Below are 21,473 nucleotides of genomic sequence, written 5' to 3'. Positions count from 1 at the left end.
TGAGGCCAGCTGTTCTCTGTCAGCCAGCTGTGTAAAATCTAAATATGACCCGTCCAGGAAGCCATTTCAAACAATTAAGATTACCGTATATACTCGAGTATAAGCCGAGTTTTTCAGCACATTTTTTGTGCTGAAAAACGGCCCCCTCGGCTTATACTCGAGTCAACGTCTGCAGGGGGCTGCTGTCTCTTACCTGGCTCCGGTCCCACGACGATCCGGTCCAGGAAGCGCAGCTGCTCCTTCATTCGGTTCGTCCATTGGATGTCCGCGTGTCTGCTCGGCTCCGCCTTCTCACCGGTGATTGGCCGCCAGAATTGTAGCTCAGGAAAGGCACACAGGCGGCCAATCACCAGCAAGGAGGCGGAGCTGAGCGGCCCCGCGAAAATCGAGTGAAGGAGATGCAGGTAAGTGTGCCGTTCTTAGGTGCTGCTGCAACCACATATGCTGGCTGCAGCAGCACCATACTGGAACAGGGGTCAGCAAGTGTCAGTGGGAGGAATAGTGCCCCATCATTGGTGTCACTGATACCAATGATGGGGCATTATTCCTCCCACTGACACCAACGATTGGGCACTATTCCTCCCCCCCCACTGACACCAATGATGGGGCACTATTCCACCCCCCACTGACACCAATCATGGGATACTATTCCTCCCCCTCACTGACACCAACGATGGGGCACTTCCCCCCCCCACTGACACCAACGATGGGGCACTATTCCTCCACCCCCCACTGACACCAGTGATGGGATACTATTCCTTCCACTGACACCAATGTTGGGACACTATTCCTCCCACTGACATCAATGATGGGACACTATTCCTCCCACTGACACCAAAGATGGGGCACTATTCCACTGACACCAATAATGGGGTGCTATTCCCCCCACTGATACTAATGATGGGGCACTATTCCTGCCACTGATACCAATGATGGGGCACTATTCCTCCCACTGACACCAATGATGGGGTGCTATTCCTCCCACTGACACCAATGATGGGGCACTATTCCTCCCACTGATACCAATGATGGGGCACTATTCCTCCCACTGACACCAATGATGGGGCACTATTCCTCCCACTGACACCAATGATGGGGCACTATTCCTCCCACTGACACCAATGATGGGGCACTATTCCTCCCACTGACACCAATGATGGGGCACTATTCCTCCCACTGACACCAATGATGAGGCACGATTCTTCCCACTGGTGTTCCCACCCTCGGCTTATACTCGAGTCAATAGTTTTTCCCAGTTTTTTGTGGTAAAATTAGGTACCTCGGCTTATATTCGGGTCGGCTTATACTCGAGTATATACGGTAAATGGAGAAGACCTGTTTGAAATACAATGCAGCCAAATAACATCCGACCTTGTGAAAGGGCTGGGGTAGACAAAACAGAGTCATAAATGATAATTGTGGGAGACTGTCTTCTTTACATACAACTTTGCAAGGCCAGACAGAAACAGTGTAAGAAATAAAATTATGATACATAAACGAGCGCTGGAATTGTGTACAGGGAGCAGCTAGCATGAAAGGTAGAACCCCTAAACCTTCTAGAGCACATATATAAACAGCATGCAGCGCTTAAAAACATACAGTCATGGCCGAAATTGTTGGCACCCTTGATATTTTTCCTGAAAATCAAGTATTTCACACAAAAAAGGTATTGCATTAACACATGTTTTGCTATACACATGTTTATTCCCTTTGTATGTATTGGAACAAATATAAAACAGAGGCAGAAAAGCAAATATGACATAATGTCACACAAAACCCCAAAAATGGGCTGGACAAAAGTATTGGCACCCTTAACTTAATATTTGGTTGCACACCCTTTGGAAAACATAACTGAAATCAGTCGCTTCCTATAACCATCAATAAGCTTCTGACACCTCTCACCCGGAATTTTGGACCACTCTTCCTTTGCAAACAGCTCCAGGTCTCTCTTATTGGAAGGACACCTTTTCCCAACAGCAATTTTAAGATCTCTCCACAGGTGTTCAATGGGATTTAGATCTGGGCTCATTGCTGGCCACTTCAGAACTCTCCAGCGCTTCTTTGCCATCCATTTCTGAGTGCTTTTTGACGTATGTTTGGGGTCATTGTCCTGCTGGAAGACCCAGGATCTTGGACGCAAACCCAGCTTTCTGACACTGGGCCCTACAGTGCGACCCAAAATCCTTTGGTAATCCTCAGATTTCATGATGCCTTGCACACAGTCAAGGCACCCAGTGCCAGAGGCAGCAAAACAACCCCAAAACATCATTGAACCTCCACCATATTTTACCGTAGGTACTGTGTTTTGTTCTTTGTAGGCCTCATTCCGTTTTCGGTAAACAGTAGAATGATGTGCTTTACCGAAAAGCTCTATCTTGGTCTCATCTGTCCACAAGACGTTTTCCCAGAAGGCTTTTGGCTTACTCAAGTACATTTTGGCAAACTGTAGTCTTGCTTTTTTATGTCTCTGTGTCAGCAGTGGGGTCCTCCTGGGTCTCCTGCCATAGCGTTTCATTTCATTTAAATGTCGACGGATAGTTCGCGCTGACACTGATGCTCCCTGAGCCTGCAGGACAGCTTGAATGTCTTTGGAACATGTTTGGGGCTGCTTATCCACCATCCGGACTATTCTGCGTTGCAATCTTTCATCAATTTTCCTCATCCGTCCACGACCAGGGAGATTAGCTACAGTGCCATGGGTTGCAAACTTCTTGATAATGTTGCGCACTGTGGACAAAGGCAAATCTAGTTCTCTGGAGATGGACTTGTAACCTTGAGATTGTTGATATTTTGCCACAATTTTGGTTCTCAGGTCCTCAGACAGTTCTCGTCTCCTCTTTCTGTTGTCCATGCTTAGTGTGGCACAGACAGACACACAATGCAAAGGTTAAGTGAACGTCTCTCCTTTTTATCTGCTTTCAGGTGTGATTTCTATATTGCCCACACCTGTTACTTGCCCCAGGTGAGTTTACAGGAGCATCACATGCTTGTAACATTCTTATTTATCCGCAGTTGTGAAAGGGTGCCAATACTTTTGTCCAGCCCATTTTTGGAGGTTTGTGTGACATTATGTCGAATTTGCTTTCTTTCCTCCCTTTTTTTGTTTTGTCCCAATACACACAAAGGGAATAAACATGTGTATAGCAAAACATGTGTTAATGCAATACGTTTCGTGAGAAATACATGATTTCCTGGAGAAATATCAAGGGTGCCAACAATTTCGGCCATGACTGTAAATATAAAAAACCCCTAATATCAGGATTATTCTCAAGATATGTTATACCAATATCATAGTCTCTGGGGTGGAAAGCCCCGTATAATCTATTGGTATAACATATCTTGAGAATAACACTGATATTAGGGGGTTTTTTATATTTATATTTTTAAGCGCTGCATGCTGTTTATATATAGAAACAATGTAAGGCCTTGTAGAATATTTACTAGCCAAATAAGCCATCAAGGATGTCACAATTGCCTATTCAGAACAAGAGATCAGTCTATGCTGGGAATCCATGCCTATCAGTTTAAATGAGTCATCTGCCTAAGGAAAATAAGTGTTTACCAGAATTAAACAAGACAATATACACTTCCCAAACTCACTTAATCCATGAACTTTGCACTCAAGTCATGAGAAAAAAAAACTAGATTTAAACATATATTCAACTGACATATTCCTAATATTATATATATACCAGGACACCGAAATCAATTTAATAAAGTTGGAAACTACAAAAGGATAAACTGAATATCATTAAGTCATGAGGACATATGAGATGGATTGTGATTTGGGGTAAACTATATTTCAAAACAAATGTCACCAACATATACTGTATGTACCTCCATCAGGATGCAGAGAGAGATATGGCATATATAACATAATGGACTGGAGTTAAACGCTCAAGATCTGGTTTATTACTGTAACAAATTATGGAAATATTATATGAAGATCTACCATTTTCAGGACAAAGGTCAAACATCAAGACACAACTCTCATATAAGGAAGATGAGCCACTAAATCAACTAATATATATATATATATATATATATATATATATATATATATATATATATGGACCTTATTTAAAAGAGATATTGAGAAAAGCCACTTTCATAATCTAGCAGGACACATACTTTTATCAATAGAACCTTCATCCCTATGGATCACCATTTCATGGAACTTGACTGCCCCCAATGAACAGGTAAAGAACTTCCAGAATAAACGGCATTCTGACTGTCCAATCGTCAATTACCATGGGAGGTCTTATAAGACAATGGACATTTACCATATATATATGCGAGACACTCATGAAAAAAAAAACGTGCTCTAAAAAAAACGCTCTGCTTGAGAAAAAGCTCTAAAAAAAAAAACTCGCTTGAAAAACTCTCTTGAAAGAAAAGGAACCTACTCTGAAAAACCTCTTGGAAAAAACTGCTTTGAAAACCTGCTATTTTTGAAGAACAACGATCTGAAGAACGGCTCTATTTTTGAAAATCTATTTTTGAAGAACTGTTTTTTAAAAGAAGCTATCTCCGCCAAAGAAGAACTTTTTGCTGCTAATCCAATTTTTACTCATTGCTGAAGAAAGACACTTTTCCCTAACTGTAATCCCACCGGAAGATCTCAGAAAACGTAATTCTGGGAGTGGTGAGAATTGTATCAAAACATCATACATTTTTTATACATTTAAAATTGACTAGAACCTTAATCATAATTCTATTGTGCTAGTTATATTGAGATTGTGCATAGATACATAAATTGCATGGTGTAGGGAGATTGGTTGACTAAAAAATTGCATTAAATATTTTGGGTACTGATATTGTATCGCATTCTAACCTATATGAGTGTTTTGCTGTGCATATTTTAGCCAGAATATTTTCCTAATTCCCTTCGGCAGCGGGAATTTGGAAATTATATCTTGAGCACTAACTATTAAAGAACCTTCCTGCTCTGCATCTTGCATCTGCAAACCCAGGCTAAGGGCAAGTAAACTCAACCCTGTACTTTCCTTCCTAATTATCTCTTTGCTGTGTCTTTATATACATATATATACATTTTTGTGACATCTCTTTGTAAATATGTTATTGCACCTGTTTGACCCTTTTAGTAATAAATCTTTCTTTCTGAAAGTGTTAAACTGTTTTTAAGCGCTTACCTGCAATTCACGAATTCCTGCCTTTCGAAGAGACGCTACTGTTTGTTATATCTCTGTGTAGCAGGTCCGTGGGCTGTGCTATATAGATCAATATTTCAACCAATATAGTGTATATTTGATAACGGGAGTTTCCCAGTCTTCCTTTTTTCTTTAAAACAAAAGTGGTGGTGGCAGTAGAAGGGTTAGTTGCATAATTAACCTGACCCAGTAACAAGCGCATTCAGGCTGCAGGCACCGATTGTAGTCCATTAGCTGGGCAATCGCTGTGCAGGGTGTAGCTGGGTGGGGCCTCGTTACGCACGTCACACCGTGGTTTTAGATCGGCCGGTCCTTCGGTCACGAGTTTGGTGAGAAGGTCTGGGGTCTGACGCCGTGGGTGTGACGTATTACTGTTAGTCGCGGTTGTGCGATTGTCGCCTGTTGTTGGTGGCAACCGTGGATCAGTGACATATTGGTAAGGACTGTTTTATCATTGTAGTGATATATATTTTGTGTATTTATACCATAGAGAGTATTGTGATACATTTTTGATTGTGTGTAAGCAATACTCATCACCAGTAGTTATGTTTGTATTAATATATATATATATATATATAAATATTTGTACATAAATGCATTATTTATTTATTTATCAAATCGGCAATATTTATGTATATGGTAAGAAATTGCATTGGTGAACTCAAATAAAAGTACAGTGTGGTGAAAAATCATTAAGGTGTCCATATTATTGGATTATTAATTAAGTTATTTGCCGTATTTAACAGCTGGAGGCACTGCATTATATTGTATACGGGAGTCGGACACTGCCTGATTTATTTATAATTAATTTTCGCAAAGACCACGACAGCACGACGAAAAATTATTTTTTGTTTCAGATTCATTTGATAAGCTAATAATTTAGTTTTGTCATAATCGTTATATTACAATGATTTGTTTTTGGAATTTGTTGTGTATATTCAGATTAATTTTTTATACTTGACGTTCAGAATTGATTTGTATTTTCGGAAGTTACCGTATTTTTTGCTCCATAAGACCACCTGACCATAAGATGCGCCTAGGTTTTAGAGGAGAAAAACAAGAAAAAAAATATTCTGAACCAATGGACTGCAGACACAGTACAGGAGATGACCAGGGACTGCAGACACAGTACAGGAGATGACCAGAGACTGCGGACACAGTACAGGAGATGACCAGAGACTGCAGACACAGTACAGGAGATGACCTGAGACTGCAGACACAGTACAGGAGATGACCAGAGACTGCGGACATAGTACAGGAGATGACCAGAGACTGTGGACATAGTACAGGAGATGACCAGAGACTGCGGACACAGTACAAGAGATGACCAGGGACTGCGGACATAGTACAGGGATGACCAGAGACTGCGGACACAGTACAGGAGATGACCAGAGACTGCGGACACAGTACAGGAGATGACCAGAGACTGCGGACACAGTACAGGGGATGACCAGAGACTGCGGACATAATACAGGAGATGACCAGAGACTGCGGACACAGTACAGGAGATGACCAGAGACTGCAGACACAGTACAGGAGATGACCAGAGACTGCGGACACAGTACAGGAGATGACCAGAGACTGCAGACATAGTACAGGAGATGACCAGAGACTGCGGACACAGTACAGGAGATGACCAGAGACTGCAGACATAGTACAGGGATGACCAGAGACTGCGGAGAGTACAGGGATGACCAAGAGACTGCAGACCTTTGGGAAGGGAGGGGGAGCGGGTATCTGAATTTGACATGTACCCACTCCCACTTCCATGGAGTTGTCCTCCCTTTAGTGCGGGCACCCAGCTGTGCCGGGTGCCCACTGCGCATGCGCGAGAACCGCTGCGCTTTGTGAATGACCCGGCGTCATGACAGGTCCTAGAAGACGCTGGACCATTCACAAAGTGCAGCACTTCTCGCACATGCACAGTGGGCACCTGGCTGTCACAGCTGGGTGCCCACACTAAAGTTGCCGGCGCGGGAAGACTGTACAGCGCTTGACCGAAGAACAGGTAAGGTCCTGCTTCTGAGAAGAGCTGAGCGGCTGGCCCAGTATTCTGACATGGTGGCAGCAGCGGAAATACTCCATATTCGCTCCATAAGACGCACTGACATTTTCCCCCCTTTCTTGGGGGGAAAAAGTGCGTATTATGGAGCGAAAAATACTGTATTTTGTTTTAACATGTTAATTAGTTATTCCAGGAGATTTCTTACTGTATGCACTCTGAGTCATCCCTGCTAGTCCAACCCACAAACAGAAATAGAATGAGGTGATTGGACGATATCCAATAGAACAAATGGAACAAAATTATTTTTTAATTCTTTCATTATGTTCATTTGTTACAAAGAGAAATGGAATTGGCTAATTGTAAGATATCCAAAAGAACAAATGGAACAAAATTAATTTCAGATTCATTCATTATGTCCATTCGTTACAAAGAAAAATAAACTGATTGACAATATCTGAAAGAATGAATGGAATGACATTAATTTTGCATTCATTCATTATGTTATGATTCGGAGATTCTGATGGATCCGCCTCCTTCCAAACCAAACACAATAAATAGAAATCATCGTATTTCACATTTGTACCTTACTGTATTTACTGATATATGTTTCCATTTCATCTGTCGTGCATTTTTGTATAATAATGAAAAATGTTAATGCAAAAAAAATGGATTTTAAAGAACAAATGGAACACAATTAATTTTGGATTCATTTGTCATGTCGTGACGTTATGTTGGATGCTTCAAACATTAACAAAAGGCCCATACTATTGCATCGTGTCATCCAAATGAAACAAAGGAATATGAATGCGTGTGTTGTTTTGTTATAATTTATTTTTTGATTCATTGAAATTCGTTATTGTGATTTGGAGATTCGTATACATCCTAATCTCCAAATAACAAAACTGTTGTCCAAATTTTGATTCGTAATGAAAAGAATCACACATCTAATATGGATGCAATATAATACCTTCATTTTTATAAACATGTTACTTCTACTTTTACTACGGATAACACAAATGTATCTGGGTTCAGTTCAAGGCGGGTTTGGCAAACTTTACATAAGTTCGGGTGCTGAATCCAAACCTTATCAAAGTCAATAGGAGTCGAGTGTTAAAAATCAGTTTTCTCCATTTTCTAGACTAATAGGCAAGGGATTCTCAAACAAAATATATGAGGAGCATGGCACTGGGGTCTGGGCAGTGATTTTAATAAAGCTAAAAGTTAAAAAAATTAAAAATGAAATATTTCTTTAACCTCCTCGGCGGTATGATTCTTTCCGATTTTTTGTGTTGAAAGCAGTACCATTTTTTCGCATGGAAACAGTTTATTGTAGGCTGTAATTTTTAGGAAAATTTCCCTACGAATCATTATCACTCAATTCTGCAAGTGGTTCTGATTTACTATCGCTGTTCTCTAGCCGGTCTACAACCGCTTTTGACGTAAAGGGACGCTTTTTGGACGCCATGGACGTTTTTATTGTAGGCCTGTAATTTTTAGGAATAACTCACTGAAACCTGTCCAAACAAGAGTTTAGTAAACATCCCGGGTATGTTGAAATTTGAAACACAAAATCATAAATTATAATTTAATAAATAATCATAAAAAATAATAATAATAAATTTAATTTAATAATATAATCAAAGCAAAAACACTGAAATGTGAAATAGAGCGCCAAGTTCGCACATCGCTGAGCTCAGTCGCAGAATCGTTTTCGGTGTCTGATGAGGAATTTCCCCCACGAATCATTATCACTCAATTCTGCAAGTGGTTCTGATTTACTATCGCTACCGCCTTTGACGTAAAGGGGCGCTTTTTGGACGCCATGGACGTTTCTCAGTTTCCAGGCAGAAAGAACAGACAAAATGCAGGCAGGGCGCCGGACAAAGCACTCGGGACAAAATGTATGTGAAATGGGATGAAACAGCAATGTTTTACTATTTAAATTTTTTTTTTAAAAAAAAATGAAATTTTTTAAAAATTTCAAATTTGCCGACGTCACAGGGACCGGAACATGGAAGCCGGACGCTGGCATCGGCTGGAGGAGATGGCCGGGGATGCTGCAGGGGACACATCGCGGGAGCGAAGGACAAGGTAAGTGCTGCAGGGACCCCCAGAGCAACTCCGCATGGTAAGCCCGAGTGTAGCTCGGGGTTACCGTTCTTGGTACTGAAATTGTACCCCGAGCTACACTCGGGAATACCGCTAAGGAGGTTTAACAACATGCCTTGGGGATGTTCTTAACTTGAATGTATACAACCTACTACAGATAAACTGACATTAAAGAAGAACAAAAATTTAAATTAAAAAAAAGACACAAACTGTGTGTTCTTTTCAGTTTTTTTTTTGTAAATTGGAAGGGTATTATGTACCCCTTACTTATTCACATAGGGGGATGGTATCTGGGTACCACCTTATTGTTAAAGGCGGCTTCCAGATTCTGATAAGCACCCTGCCTGGGACCTCCACAACCACTAGGCTAGGGTTGTGGGGAAAAGGTCTTTGTCAATTATTCACATAGAAAACATGGGAACATGGTGCTTTGTAGCATGGTGCTGTTCAGAAGGAGGGGGCCACATGCTCCTCCCCCTCTACCTCTCTCTATTTCTGTCCTGCCAGGTTGCTGGCTCAGATGAAAGTTTATTGTGATTTTTTTTTGGGGGGGGGTCTCTCATATGAATGACTATAGGTATTGTTTTGTAATATATTTGTTCTGATTTTAATCAGATAATATTAAATCTGTTAATATTTATGTTTATAGTGACATCAGCTAAATTTTGAGAAAATGTGATACATTTTAGGGCATGCCTGGGAGGGACTTATGTCCAGACTGCAGGAAAAAGTAGCAGGAGGTCCTGATTAGATGCATATTTATACCAAATAAAAAAAATCTAGCATGTTTTGATATTCTAGTTACTTTGAGTAATATCTGGACACTCAGAGTTCAGATATTTCCCACTCCTCCCACCATAACTCCAAAGTTAAAACTGGCTTGAAAAACAAATTTGTTCTTTACAGATGATTTGGCTTTTGAAGGACCATTATGACAGAGAAGTTAAACATTTTGATGATCAGATAAAGAAATTGTTTTTCAGAATATGGCCCTGAATGGACTACCTAGTTTTGAGGAGAAACAGTTTGACTTACAAGAGTTTACTGAAGATTATGAGGAAGATTATTGTAAGCAAGAATTAGACATTTATTAGGAGTTTGGTTGCGTACCACACTGGCCAAGAATAAATAAATGCAATGGCTTGGACATGCACCTGTCTTCTCTTTCTTCTATTTCTTCCCAGCACATTATTTTTTCTCAAAAAGTCAGGGGTATACCTAAGGAATTTCTTTTATATGGTACAACAAAAAAAAGCCCTCTCTAACAACACAAGGGTTGTCCTACAATATTCATAACAACATCAACAACTAACTGTGACCTCAACTGAACTGCTTAGAGCGCAGCTCCAAGCGCTGATCCAAAGCCATCTGATGATTCACACTGCTGGCTGGTGCCGGCATCCACACTGGAAAGCAACCAAAGCTAAAATAATATATTAAAAATAAATAAGTGATGTAAGCGCTGCTAAATAATAAGCTAAAAATATAAAAGAGTGACATAGCTGAATAAAACGTCCATAATGACTCCATATATGTAAAATCAATCAATTTGTAATAAAGATTCTTCCATAATTTATGTGTTTTCTTCTTGTGCTGATATCCCTAAACACCATCAAGTAAAATAATGCACATAATGCATATAGTGCCACCTCAGAGCACATGGAAATGCGCTTTATGATGTCAAATAGACAAAATGATTCTTCACTTTTTTCAATCCACATCCATGTGATAGTAATCAAACACCTTTGAGCTTTCAATAAATTGTCAAATCAGAACCAGGGATTGGTCCCTTTAAGGGTGATGGAGGTCACACATTCCTATCCTTAAAAGGGAACAAAGGACACTCCCATGGTGCAGTATGTACTAATATAAACATTTATTAACCTCCCTAGCGGTCTGATTATGTCCATATTTCTGTGCTCAAAGCGGTACATTTTTTTGCATGGAAATATGTATTTTTTTATTGTAGGCCTGTAATTTTTAGGAATAACTCACTGAAATCTGTCCAAACAAGAGTCTAGTAAACATCCCGGGTATGATAAAACTTGAAACACAAAATCATAAATTATAATTTAATAAATAATCATAAAAAATAATAATAATAAATGTAATTCAATAATATAATCAAACCAAAAACACTGAAATGTGAAATATAGCGCCAAGTTCGCACATCACTGAGCTCAGTCGCAGAATTGTTTTCAGTGTCTGATGAGGAATTTCCCCCACGAATCATTATCACTCAATTCTGCAAGTGGTTCTGATTTACTATCGCTGTTCTCTAGCCGGTCTAAAACCTTTTTTGACCTAAAGGGACGCTTTTTGGACGCCATGGACGTTTCTCAGTTTCCAGGCAGAAAGAACAGTAAAAATGCAGGCAGGGCGCCGGACAAAGCACTCGGGACAAAATGTATGTGAAATGGTTTGATACAGGAATGTTATACTATGTGATTGTAGTGTATTGAGTGAATGTCACTTTTTGTCATTTTCAAATTTCCCGCCAGTTCCCTCCCCCGTACGTCCCGACGCTCGCAGGGGACGGAACCGGGATGACAGATGCCTGCATCTGCCGGATTACATTGCCGGGGACACTGCAGAGAGGACATCACAAGGAGCGAAGGACAAGGTAAGTGAAGAACAGATGCCGGAGTAGCGCCGCATGGTAAGCCCGACTGTAGCTCGGGGTTACCGCTTTTGGTACTGAAATCTTACCCCGAGCTACACTCGGGAATACCGTCAGGGAGGTTAAGAAGCAGTAACACACTCACATGTAGTAAATTAATAAAATGCCATAAAATCATCAGATGCCGGCTTCGCTTGTTGTCAGCTGAACTCACTATTCATGTCTGCCCAGAGCTAAGCCCCTTACGCGTTACATCACGCCCACCTGACTTCATCAGATCATCCCTCTGATGAAATAAACTTTGCTTGGGTCACTCATCACTAGTGTTGACTACTCTGTGACCAGAAGTGATGTGGATGTGAGATAAAATTCTAAGTTTAATAGCCATCGTGCTCCTATTTTTAACAGAATTACTTTGAGGAACAGACCAGGTCAGGTTTTAAAGGATTTACATAGCCAAAACATTATTAGATAGAGCTTTAGAGGGAAGGATTATAACCTTTGTCCATCTTTTATTACTCTCTGTGTTCTTGCTATGTAGTTTTACTTTTTGTGTTTGATTTCTTGACTAAATATATATATATATATATATATATATATACATATATATATATATATATATATATATATACACAGTATACCAGACACCATAATAAATTAATAAATAGGCTTTTACCACAGCCGTACAGTCAGCATCTACTGTATACATATTTGGTCACATTCCTTACCTTGCAACTTCTCACGTTCCTTCTAGAGGAAACAACACCTGACCTGCAATGGACAATAGTTGACCACCATTGGACAATGCAGGAGGAGGGGCAGGCATAAAGGCATGGTGGAAGAGCAAGTTAGGCAAGTTCCCTCTTTGTTTACTGGTTTGAGGAAACATGGGGAAGAGAAGAAGGAAAGGGGACGGGAGGAGTGATGAAAGGTGTAATGACTTTTTTGGACACATTTCAACTTTCAGAAACCCCAGATACTTTAAGTGGGTGAGTAGATGGAGGACCATGGTATATCGATTGGCACAAAATTATTTGGGTCCTTAGAATTGTGTATCATATGGGGTCATTCATGTCAGAAAGAGAGGATGATTATTTAGTTTCCATCCTCTTGGATGGTGGATCTAAGCCACAAAGCCAAAATTAAGAAACAAGTGTAGTACTCACTACGGGGAACAGATGTATCCAAGCATGGAATCCAAGAACAGGTGCTCTGGCTCAGAGTGTCCTCCACCCACTGCAGATAATGTGATAAGATAAAAAGAGCTAACATTTATCAGTGACTAGCCTTAATCATATCATATGTAACGAATAAGGCTACTCACCCATGCATGTTAGCTCTTTTTAATGTCACTACCATGTAGTCAATAAAGACTTCAACATGGATATCGGAGTTGCCAGCTCATTCTATCACTTTGCAAAATCCAAAATGGCAGATGTTCTCTAACCATCCCAGAGGAAGTCTAATGTTGCACTTCAAGGATGTCCTTTTGAAACGCCTAACTGTGGTGTTTCCTGATGGAAGGGATCCCTCTGCTGCACATTGCACCTAAACAAGTCATTCTTCATGGTAAGAATCAAAGGTACTGCCTAGAAATAACATATCCCCCTTCTAGCACCTGTCTTCTTTCTCCTCCTTTGTGTAACAAAAAAGAAAACATGCAATTAACAAAGAGCTAAAATTCCAATTTTTAATGAATAAATCTATACGCAACATCTGTCTCTTTTTTTTTTTTTACAAAACTGCGGTGCTACTGGTCAACATTTGCCCAACCATACTTGAGAGTTGTAAGAATTGTATTAGAAAGACTGCTTACTGCAATTTTTGACTCTGCATTTACCTGTTGGTGCCACCAACAAATTGTAATGTAGTGGCCATTTTTTCCCTTCTCAAACATAGGGTTTTGCTTTAATTTTTTTTTTTTAGAAAGACATTACCCTATGGCTTAAATCTCTGATTTAATGCCTGTTGATGCTACCTTTAGACTGTGATACCACTTGCTAGTTTTTACCCCTCCATACATCTACGTTCTGTAGCAGCAATTTGTTTTGGGGGGAGACACATGCATATGCCTTGAGTATTCATATTTAGGCATGTTTTATCTGCTTCAAAAATTGATGTGCCACTTTATATCCACCCGAACTTAATGTTTTCAGCTTGGATTCCGTTGGAAACATAGTCAGCTGCTGTGCTCTAATTACCCAAAAATAAAAGAAAACTTTATTATCACCAAATAAAACCAATGGCCACCCCAAAAATACACAATTGCTTTATTACACCCCCATTAAAAACAAAAAAAACTTAAGTGACTATTTCTCCAATCAACTCTAACCTACGAGAAGTTGAAAAAGTAAAATAATCAGCTAAGGAGTTAACAGCCAAAGAGCTTGCAGTCAATCACTTGTTAGAAAAACAAAGCTACTGCCGCTTAGTAATCCAGTCCAAAATCACATGGAGTTCAGCTTTAACCTCTTTGGATGCCTAAATAACAATGGTTAAAAGATCAAGTCAAAGATTCGAAAACTAGACACCTAACATGGACTATGAAGCCCTTGTTCCAGTCCACTAGTTTCAGTGTACATTAAGTGTTTTAACATTTCTTAAAAACATTTTAAAGCTTTTTCTGATCTCTTGGTTTCTCAGACTGTAGATAATAGGATTCAACAGTGGAGTTGTTACAATGTAGAAAAGAGACATACATTTGCTTGTATTAGGTGATCTTTTATCAGATGGTGTCAAATATATAGTCATCAAGCTCCCATAATATGTGCACACAGTGGTCAGGTGCGAGCTACATGTGGAAAAGGCTTTCCATCTTCCATTGGTTGAAGAAAGGTGTAATATAGCGAAGGAGATGAAGACATAGGTCACAATAATAAAGGCAAAAGGAAGAAAAATAACCAAAATGGAAAGAAAAAGATCAACTAATACAAAAAGGGAAGCATCTGAGGTAGAGAGCTCTATCACTGGACCAGAATCACAAAAGAAGTGGTCAATGTTATTCCCACCACAAAAATGTAGCTGATACACCAAAGCAAATTCACCCGACACAAAGACAACCAACAGCCAGGACCAAAGAACCATCTGAAGACAAATATGGGGCTCCATGATTGAATTATAATGCATTGGGTTACATATGGCCAAATATCGATCATAGGACATAATTGCAATAAGTAAACATTGCACAATTCCAAAAACAGCGAAGCAATGCATCTGGATAATGCAGGCAGTAACAGAAATTGTAAATCCATCCTTTAGTATAACTTCTAACATCATTGGGATAATGGTGGTGGTTAATATTAGGTCAGCTATTGCCAAGTGCTTGAGGAAATAGAACATTGGGATTTTAAGTTGGTCATTAATCGAAATTAAAACAATGATGATGAGGTTTCCATTTAATGTCACTACATAGCATAGGAAAAACACAATGAAGAGAAGGCTTTTCAATGTATGGACGTTTTGAAATCCAAGAAGTAAAAACTCAGCTACTTCAGTTTTGTTGTCTTCACACATGTCTTCAAGAAAGAGTCAGCACAAGAACATAAAAATGGTCATCCTCCTGCAGGGAAGTTTAACCTTTTTAATATACAGTACCATCTTTAACAAGAGTTTAGTATCACTAAGCCAATCCTAAAATTAAATAGAGAGCTAAAGGTTAACTGTGCTTTTGTGAAAAAAAGATAAGAAAGTATAGCATATATAATTTCTACCCAAGCCATGGAATAATTTAATTGCATAAAAAGTCACCTTTCCTTTTCAAATCTGCAGTCCCTGTAATTTTCTTTAACAAGATGAGCTAAAGGTTAACTGTGCTTTTGTGAAAAGAAAAGTATAGCATATATAATTTCTACACAAGCCATGGTATAATTTAATTGCATAAAAAATTACCTGCAGTCCCTGTAATTTTCTTTATAATTCAATGCAATCTAGCAACCTGAACACTCCAGAAAACATAATTTCCTACTTTTGTGATTAGCTCACTGATTTTCCCAGAATGCCCATGAGATAGCACTATGGTGGTCAGCTACACAGCTATTCATACTCGAGCATGTTCTGACATGTTCTAACTTGCACTCGCCTAGATCACAGACCAGTTGGCTCAGTCTTTACAGAGTAGAAGAAGAAATAACATGTGTGCATGGTCCTGTTGGCCAGAAATGAGTGGCAGGAATCTGGGGCAATGGACTAACAACAAATTTTGCATGAAAATTGACAAAAGTCCAACAGAAACTTTAGCTCTGTTACAACAGGCTTATGGTGAGCATTCCATGAAAAAAAAACATAGGCAGTTTAAGGATGGATGGGCAGATGTCCACGATGACACAAGAAGTGAGCAGCCAAAAAGTAAAGGATGGATGCAAATGTGGAAAATGAAAAGGTTACATAAATCTGTTTGGAGGAGAATATTGTAACTCAGGCCTGATAAGTGTATTCTCCACCATGACAGTGCTCCTGCACATGATGCTTCAAGTGTTTGTAAGTTCCTAGCCCAGAAATCCATTCTGAATCTTAACCAACTACCTTATTCCCCTGATTTAGCACCCTGTGACTTTTTGCTGCTTGTGAAATTAAAAAATGGCTTAAAAGGACACCGATTTGATGACAGCATATCATCATCTTTTATATTTATCTTAACAATTGGATATCATATTGTGTTTTTGTGCATTGCAATTCATTAAATAAAAAAATGCATTTAAAAAACTGCTGCTCAAATACTGTGTGACATAAAAAAAATTGCAACACTCATGATTTTATTCTCAGGGGACTCTGCTTAAAACAAATACATAATGTTTGGGGGTTCTAAGTACATTTTTAGCTAAACAATGCTGATTTTTACATGTAGGAGAGAAATGTCAGAATTGGCCTACGGGTCAATTGGCTAAACCCTTCCAGAGGGCTGTTAGTTATTCATCAAAGTTGCAATGAAATATGGCAATATTTGCACAAGGCTTACAGTATATTGTATGCAGAATTATTCTCATCAATCTTTGTTCCAGGAAAGCCTACAACCCAAGGGCCCCACCACATCCAATGCCTCTTTAGTGAGACACCAATTATCCTACCACTATGGAGAAGGAAACCCAAATAAACAAAGATGTGTTTTTGGATTGCCTGGTTCTTCTGCGAAAACATACCAGTAGGTCAAATGTTGTCCCACCAAATGGTCACAGAGCGTGGCGGAAACTTTGAGTTAGATTCCTTGCAGACAATGTCTCAAGTGGAACGTAAACTGAAGACATGAAGATGCATGACACAATTATTAGCCCTTTAACCATGATGATGCCACTTATGTTTATCTACAAAGCTTCCAGAAATGTAAGTATTTACTTAACTTCTACTGCTGATTTATCCAAAACCATAGAAATGAAGTGTCTCACTTGTTCGGTCAGTCTTCCCTGCAACACTGATCTTCATATGTGACAAATTTACTTCAAGCATTTTGTAATATTGTATTAGTATGTAGTGTATGTGTGTAATACAGAAGCTGGAGGATCTAATGGTCATGTGTACCTATAATGATGGCAGAGGAACAGCATTGAAGTAGACTTACGTTGAGTTACTCTGAGCTGAAGAGGTGTGATGGAATCTCAGCATTCCGATGCCATGTCTACACCTTGCGCTGATTTTCGAATGTCTTGCTTTCACAGCAAGATTTCCCAGGTTCTCCTTTTATCTCAGTTGGCATTTCCTTGAGGATGTGTCTTGTGTGAGTATTATTATCCTTACCCCAGGTGCTATCAAATTGTCAAGTGGGTATTTTAATTCTAATTATCATGCAGAGAACAAAGTAAATAACAGAATGTATTTGTAATGTCTCTTGGGTCTACTCAGCCTACTATGAAATAAATGGAATTACTTCATCCACCATAATCCTATTTTATGATTAAATAATTTTGAAATTTAAATTTAGATGGGTATCACTAAATTGTTTTAATCTCTAGATAAAGTCTCTGTTTAACTATTTGTAATACTGTGGTATGTTGGTGCAGGTTGGGATTCCTGCCCAGGAGTGATGTGGATTAGAGATGTGCATGACGAAAAACTATGTTTTGTTTCTGATTCATTCATTAAGCTAATCATTTAGTTTTGTCATAATCGTTATATTAGAATGATTTGTTTTTGGAATGTGTTGCGTATATTCAGATTCATTTTTTATATTTGATGTTCGGAATTGATTTGTAATTTCGGAAGTTATTTTGTTTTAACATGTTAATTAGTTATTTCAGATTACTTACCGTATGCACTCTGAGTCATCCAGGCTAGTCCAACCCACAAACAGAAACAGAATGAGCTGATTGGACGATATTCAATAGAGCAAATGGAACAAAATAATTTTTTGTTAATTCATTCATTATGTTCATTTGTTACAAAGAAAAATGGAACTGGCTGATTGGAAGATATCCAAAAGAACAAATGGAACAAAATTAATTTCAGATTCATTCATTATGTCCATTCATTACAAAGAAAAATGAACTGATTGACAATATCCGAAAGATATTGTATAGCAGAAAAATGGTGTAAATTGCAGTATTTATACCATAGTTTGTAGACGCTGTAACTTCCACACAAAGCAATCAATATACACTCATTGGGATTTTTTTTACCAAAAACATGTAGCAGAATACATTTTGGCCTAAATTTATAACCAACTTTGAGTTTACTATATATTTTTTATAGCTGAAAGTAAAAAATATTGTTTTTCTTCAAAATGTTTGGCCTTTTTTTGTTTATAGCATGAAAAATAAAAAGCGCACAGATGATCTAATACCACCAAAAGAAAGCTCTATTTGTGTGAAAAAAAGGAGGTAAATTTCGTTTTGGTGCAGCATTGCATGACCGCACAATTATCAGTTGAATTAGTGCAGCGCCGAGTAGCAAAAAGAGGCCTGGTCATTAAGGGGGGTAAATCCTCTGGAGCTCAAGTTGTTAAGAAAAAAAAAATGAAAATAAAAAAAAGACACATAAACTCTGTGTTCTTTTCAGTTTTTTTTTTGTAAATGAGAAGGGTATGATGTACCTCTTACTCATACACTTAGGGGGATCGTATCTGGGTACCACCTTATTGTTAAAGGGGATTGATAAGCGCCCTGCCTGGGACCCCCACAACCACTAGGCTAGGGTTTTGGGGAAAAGGCCTTTGTCAATATTCACATAGGAAACATGGGAACATGGTGCTTTGTAGCATGGTATGGTTCAGAAGGAGGGGGCAACATGATCCTCTCCCCCTCTATTTTTCTAGCCTGCCAGGTTGCAGGCTCAGATGAAGGTTTATTGTGACTTTTTTGGGGGGGGGTTGGAAAGGCAGGGGGTTCTTCTATCTTTTATAGCCAGGGAGTACAATGATAAGATCTCTCATATGAATGACTATAGGTATTGTTTTGTAATATATTTGTTCTGATTTTTGTTAATATTCATGTTTATAGTGGCATTAGCTAAATTTCGAGAAAACATGACAAATTTGTGGGGATGCCTGGGAGGGACTTATGTCCAGGGTGCAGGAAAAAGTAGCAAGAGGTCCTGATTTAGATGCATATTTATATAAAATGAAAAAAAGATCTAACATGCTTTGGGATTCTAGCTACTTTGAGTAATATCTGGAAAATAAATGTGTCCTTTGGACACTCAGAGTTCAGATATTTCCCACTCCTCCCACCATATCTCCAAAGTTAAAACTGGCTTGAAAACCAAATTTGCTAATTTGTTCTTTACAGATGGCTATTGAAGGACCATTATGACAGGGAAGTTAAACATTTTGATGATCAAATAAAACAATTGTTTCACAGAATATGGCCCTGAATTTTGAAGAGAAACAGTATGAATTACAAGAGTTTACTGAAGATTATGAGAGGATGATTATTGTAAGCAAGAATAAGACATTTGTTAGGGGTTTGGTGGTGTACGACACTGGCCAAGAATAAATAAATGCAATGGCTTGGAAACGGACCTGTCTTCTCTTTCTTCTATTTCTTTACAGCACATAATTTTTTTCTCAGTCATGGGACTCACAATAAGAAATAAGTTCAAAGGTGGTGGAGAGTATACTGTAGAACACATAACACTCGTTAAAGAAATCTAATTTACATAGAAATCCACCCTTGGGCACAACGTCCAGTAACAAGGGGTAAGGCCAAGTTCTGACCTAATTACAGTGGTCAACTCAAAATACATTCACACTGATGCAATGTGGTGATTCAATCAAGTAGCACAACATTTCACTTTTTCCCAACCACTTGATGAGTCAGTAGTTCCTATGAGCACTAATGTACCTCACTTAGTCATGTCTAGGGCACAGCATAAATTAGAAGGAGTTGGTCAAGTAATGGATATGATCAATTAACCAAAAGTGGAGACAGTCCTTAAAATTCAGAGTGTGATCCCTTTAAGTGAAACCCCCAATGTGGGTGAAGCCAAAAGGACAGGCAACCTAGGACATTACCTTATGAGGTGAACTTAGACAAAACTGAACTACAAGTTATCAACTTTTCTAGGTATTCTTTGATTGATGATAAGTTGGATGTTTTAAAACTGGGTCTGAGATTTTGCCCTTATGATCATTTTGATTGTTACAATGCAATAAAGAACATATACAACATCTTCCAGTTATAAAACTGACTCTGTCTGATGTACAGTAAAGAGAAAACTCCATCTTATGTGATTAAGAAAGATAGGGAAATATGGAAAAACTTCTCTATCAAAGATTTTAGATCCCTCACGTATCTAATGTCCTTATGGGAGGGGAGGAACCCTGAAGGGGAGGAATCTGGGGATTGTTCTACTGATGGCCTGAGCAATCTTTCACCGTGACATTGCCCACCCCCATTAAGGTAAAAAAAAAATTATCAATAACATCTTCCCCTCAAATGAATGGACATACAGTATCAGGCTTCAATTCCAACAAGATTTTTAAGGAATTGTGGATATAATTAAGGTGCAACATCCAAAATTTCCAACATTGTACACTCTACAAAAAACCCACAAGAGTACAGTAGAACCCCCGGATGCCCGATAGTATTGGGAATAGGGTCTCCTACAGAAAAAGTGAGTCAAGTGGTGGATGATTATTTACGTCCACATGTTACGGTACATTCATCATACATTCAGGATCCCCTGGATATGCTTAGAGCTATCAAGGGCATACAAGTAGCCATGAATGCCTTTCTTGTTACCCTTCATGTTGAAGCTTTTCACAGCTTTGTCCCACATGGGAAATGAATGGATATAATACCAAGTTTCCGCCAACAAAGGGATAGCTCTTTCTTCTGTTATAACTCTTTAATTTTGGATTTGCTTACGTATACCACTACCTCCAGGTGCAGGGGATGGAGATGGGGACACTGTGTGCCCTGGTGTATGCCACCCTGTATCTGGAGGGTTGGGAGAGGAAACTCTTTTTTTTAAGATTTGGTTTCGTCTGTGTGCCTGCTCCATATTCTTGCATGGCACAAATACATAAGCAATATTTTTTTGATATGGGCAGGTAGCAGGATGGAATTGGAGGAATGTATGGGCCAATTACAGTGTAATGAGTTTAATCTAAAATTTACCATGAAATGTAGTACTAGTAGGG

The 21,473-nt window shown here is 39.0% G+C and overlaps 1 protein-coding gene across 1 annotated transcript; it reads right to left on the bottom strand.

The window, feature by feature from the left end:
• Window positions 1-14,476: 14,476 nt before the first annotated feature.
• Window positions 14,477-15,418, bottom strand: LOC149452517 (olfactory receptor 5P66-like). The gene has a single exon (XM_089689249.1). The coding sequence runs from the start codon at window positions 15,416-15,418 to the stop codon at window positions 14,477-14,479; it is 942 nt and encodes a 313-aa protein (XP_089545375.1).
• Window positions 15,419-21,473: the final 6,055 nt, after the last annotated feature.

Source organism: Staurois parvus, unplaced genomic scaffold (assembly GCF_062004578.1).
Source record: "Staurois parvus isolate SC_StPar_1 unplaced genomic scaffold, SC_StPar_1.0 ptg000470l, whole genome shotgun sequence".
In the NCBI taxonomy this organism is placed as follows: domain Eukaryota; kingdom Metazoa; phylum Chordata; class Amphibia; order Anura; family Ranidae; genus Staurois; species Staurois parvus.
The sequence above is the reverse complement of the archived record's forward strand: the minus strand, read 5'-3'. Positions and strand labels throughout refer to the sequence as shown.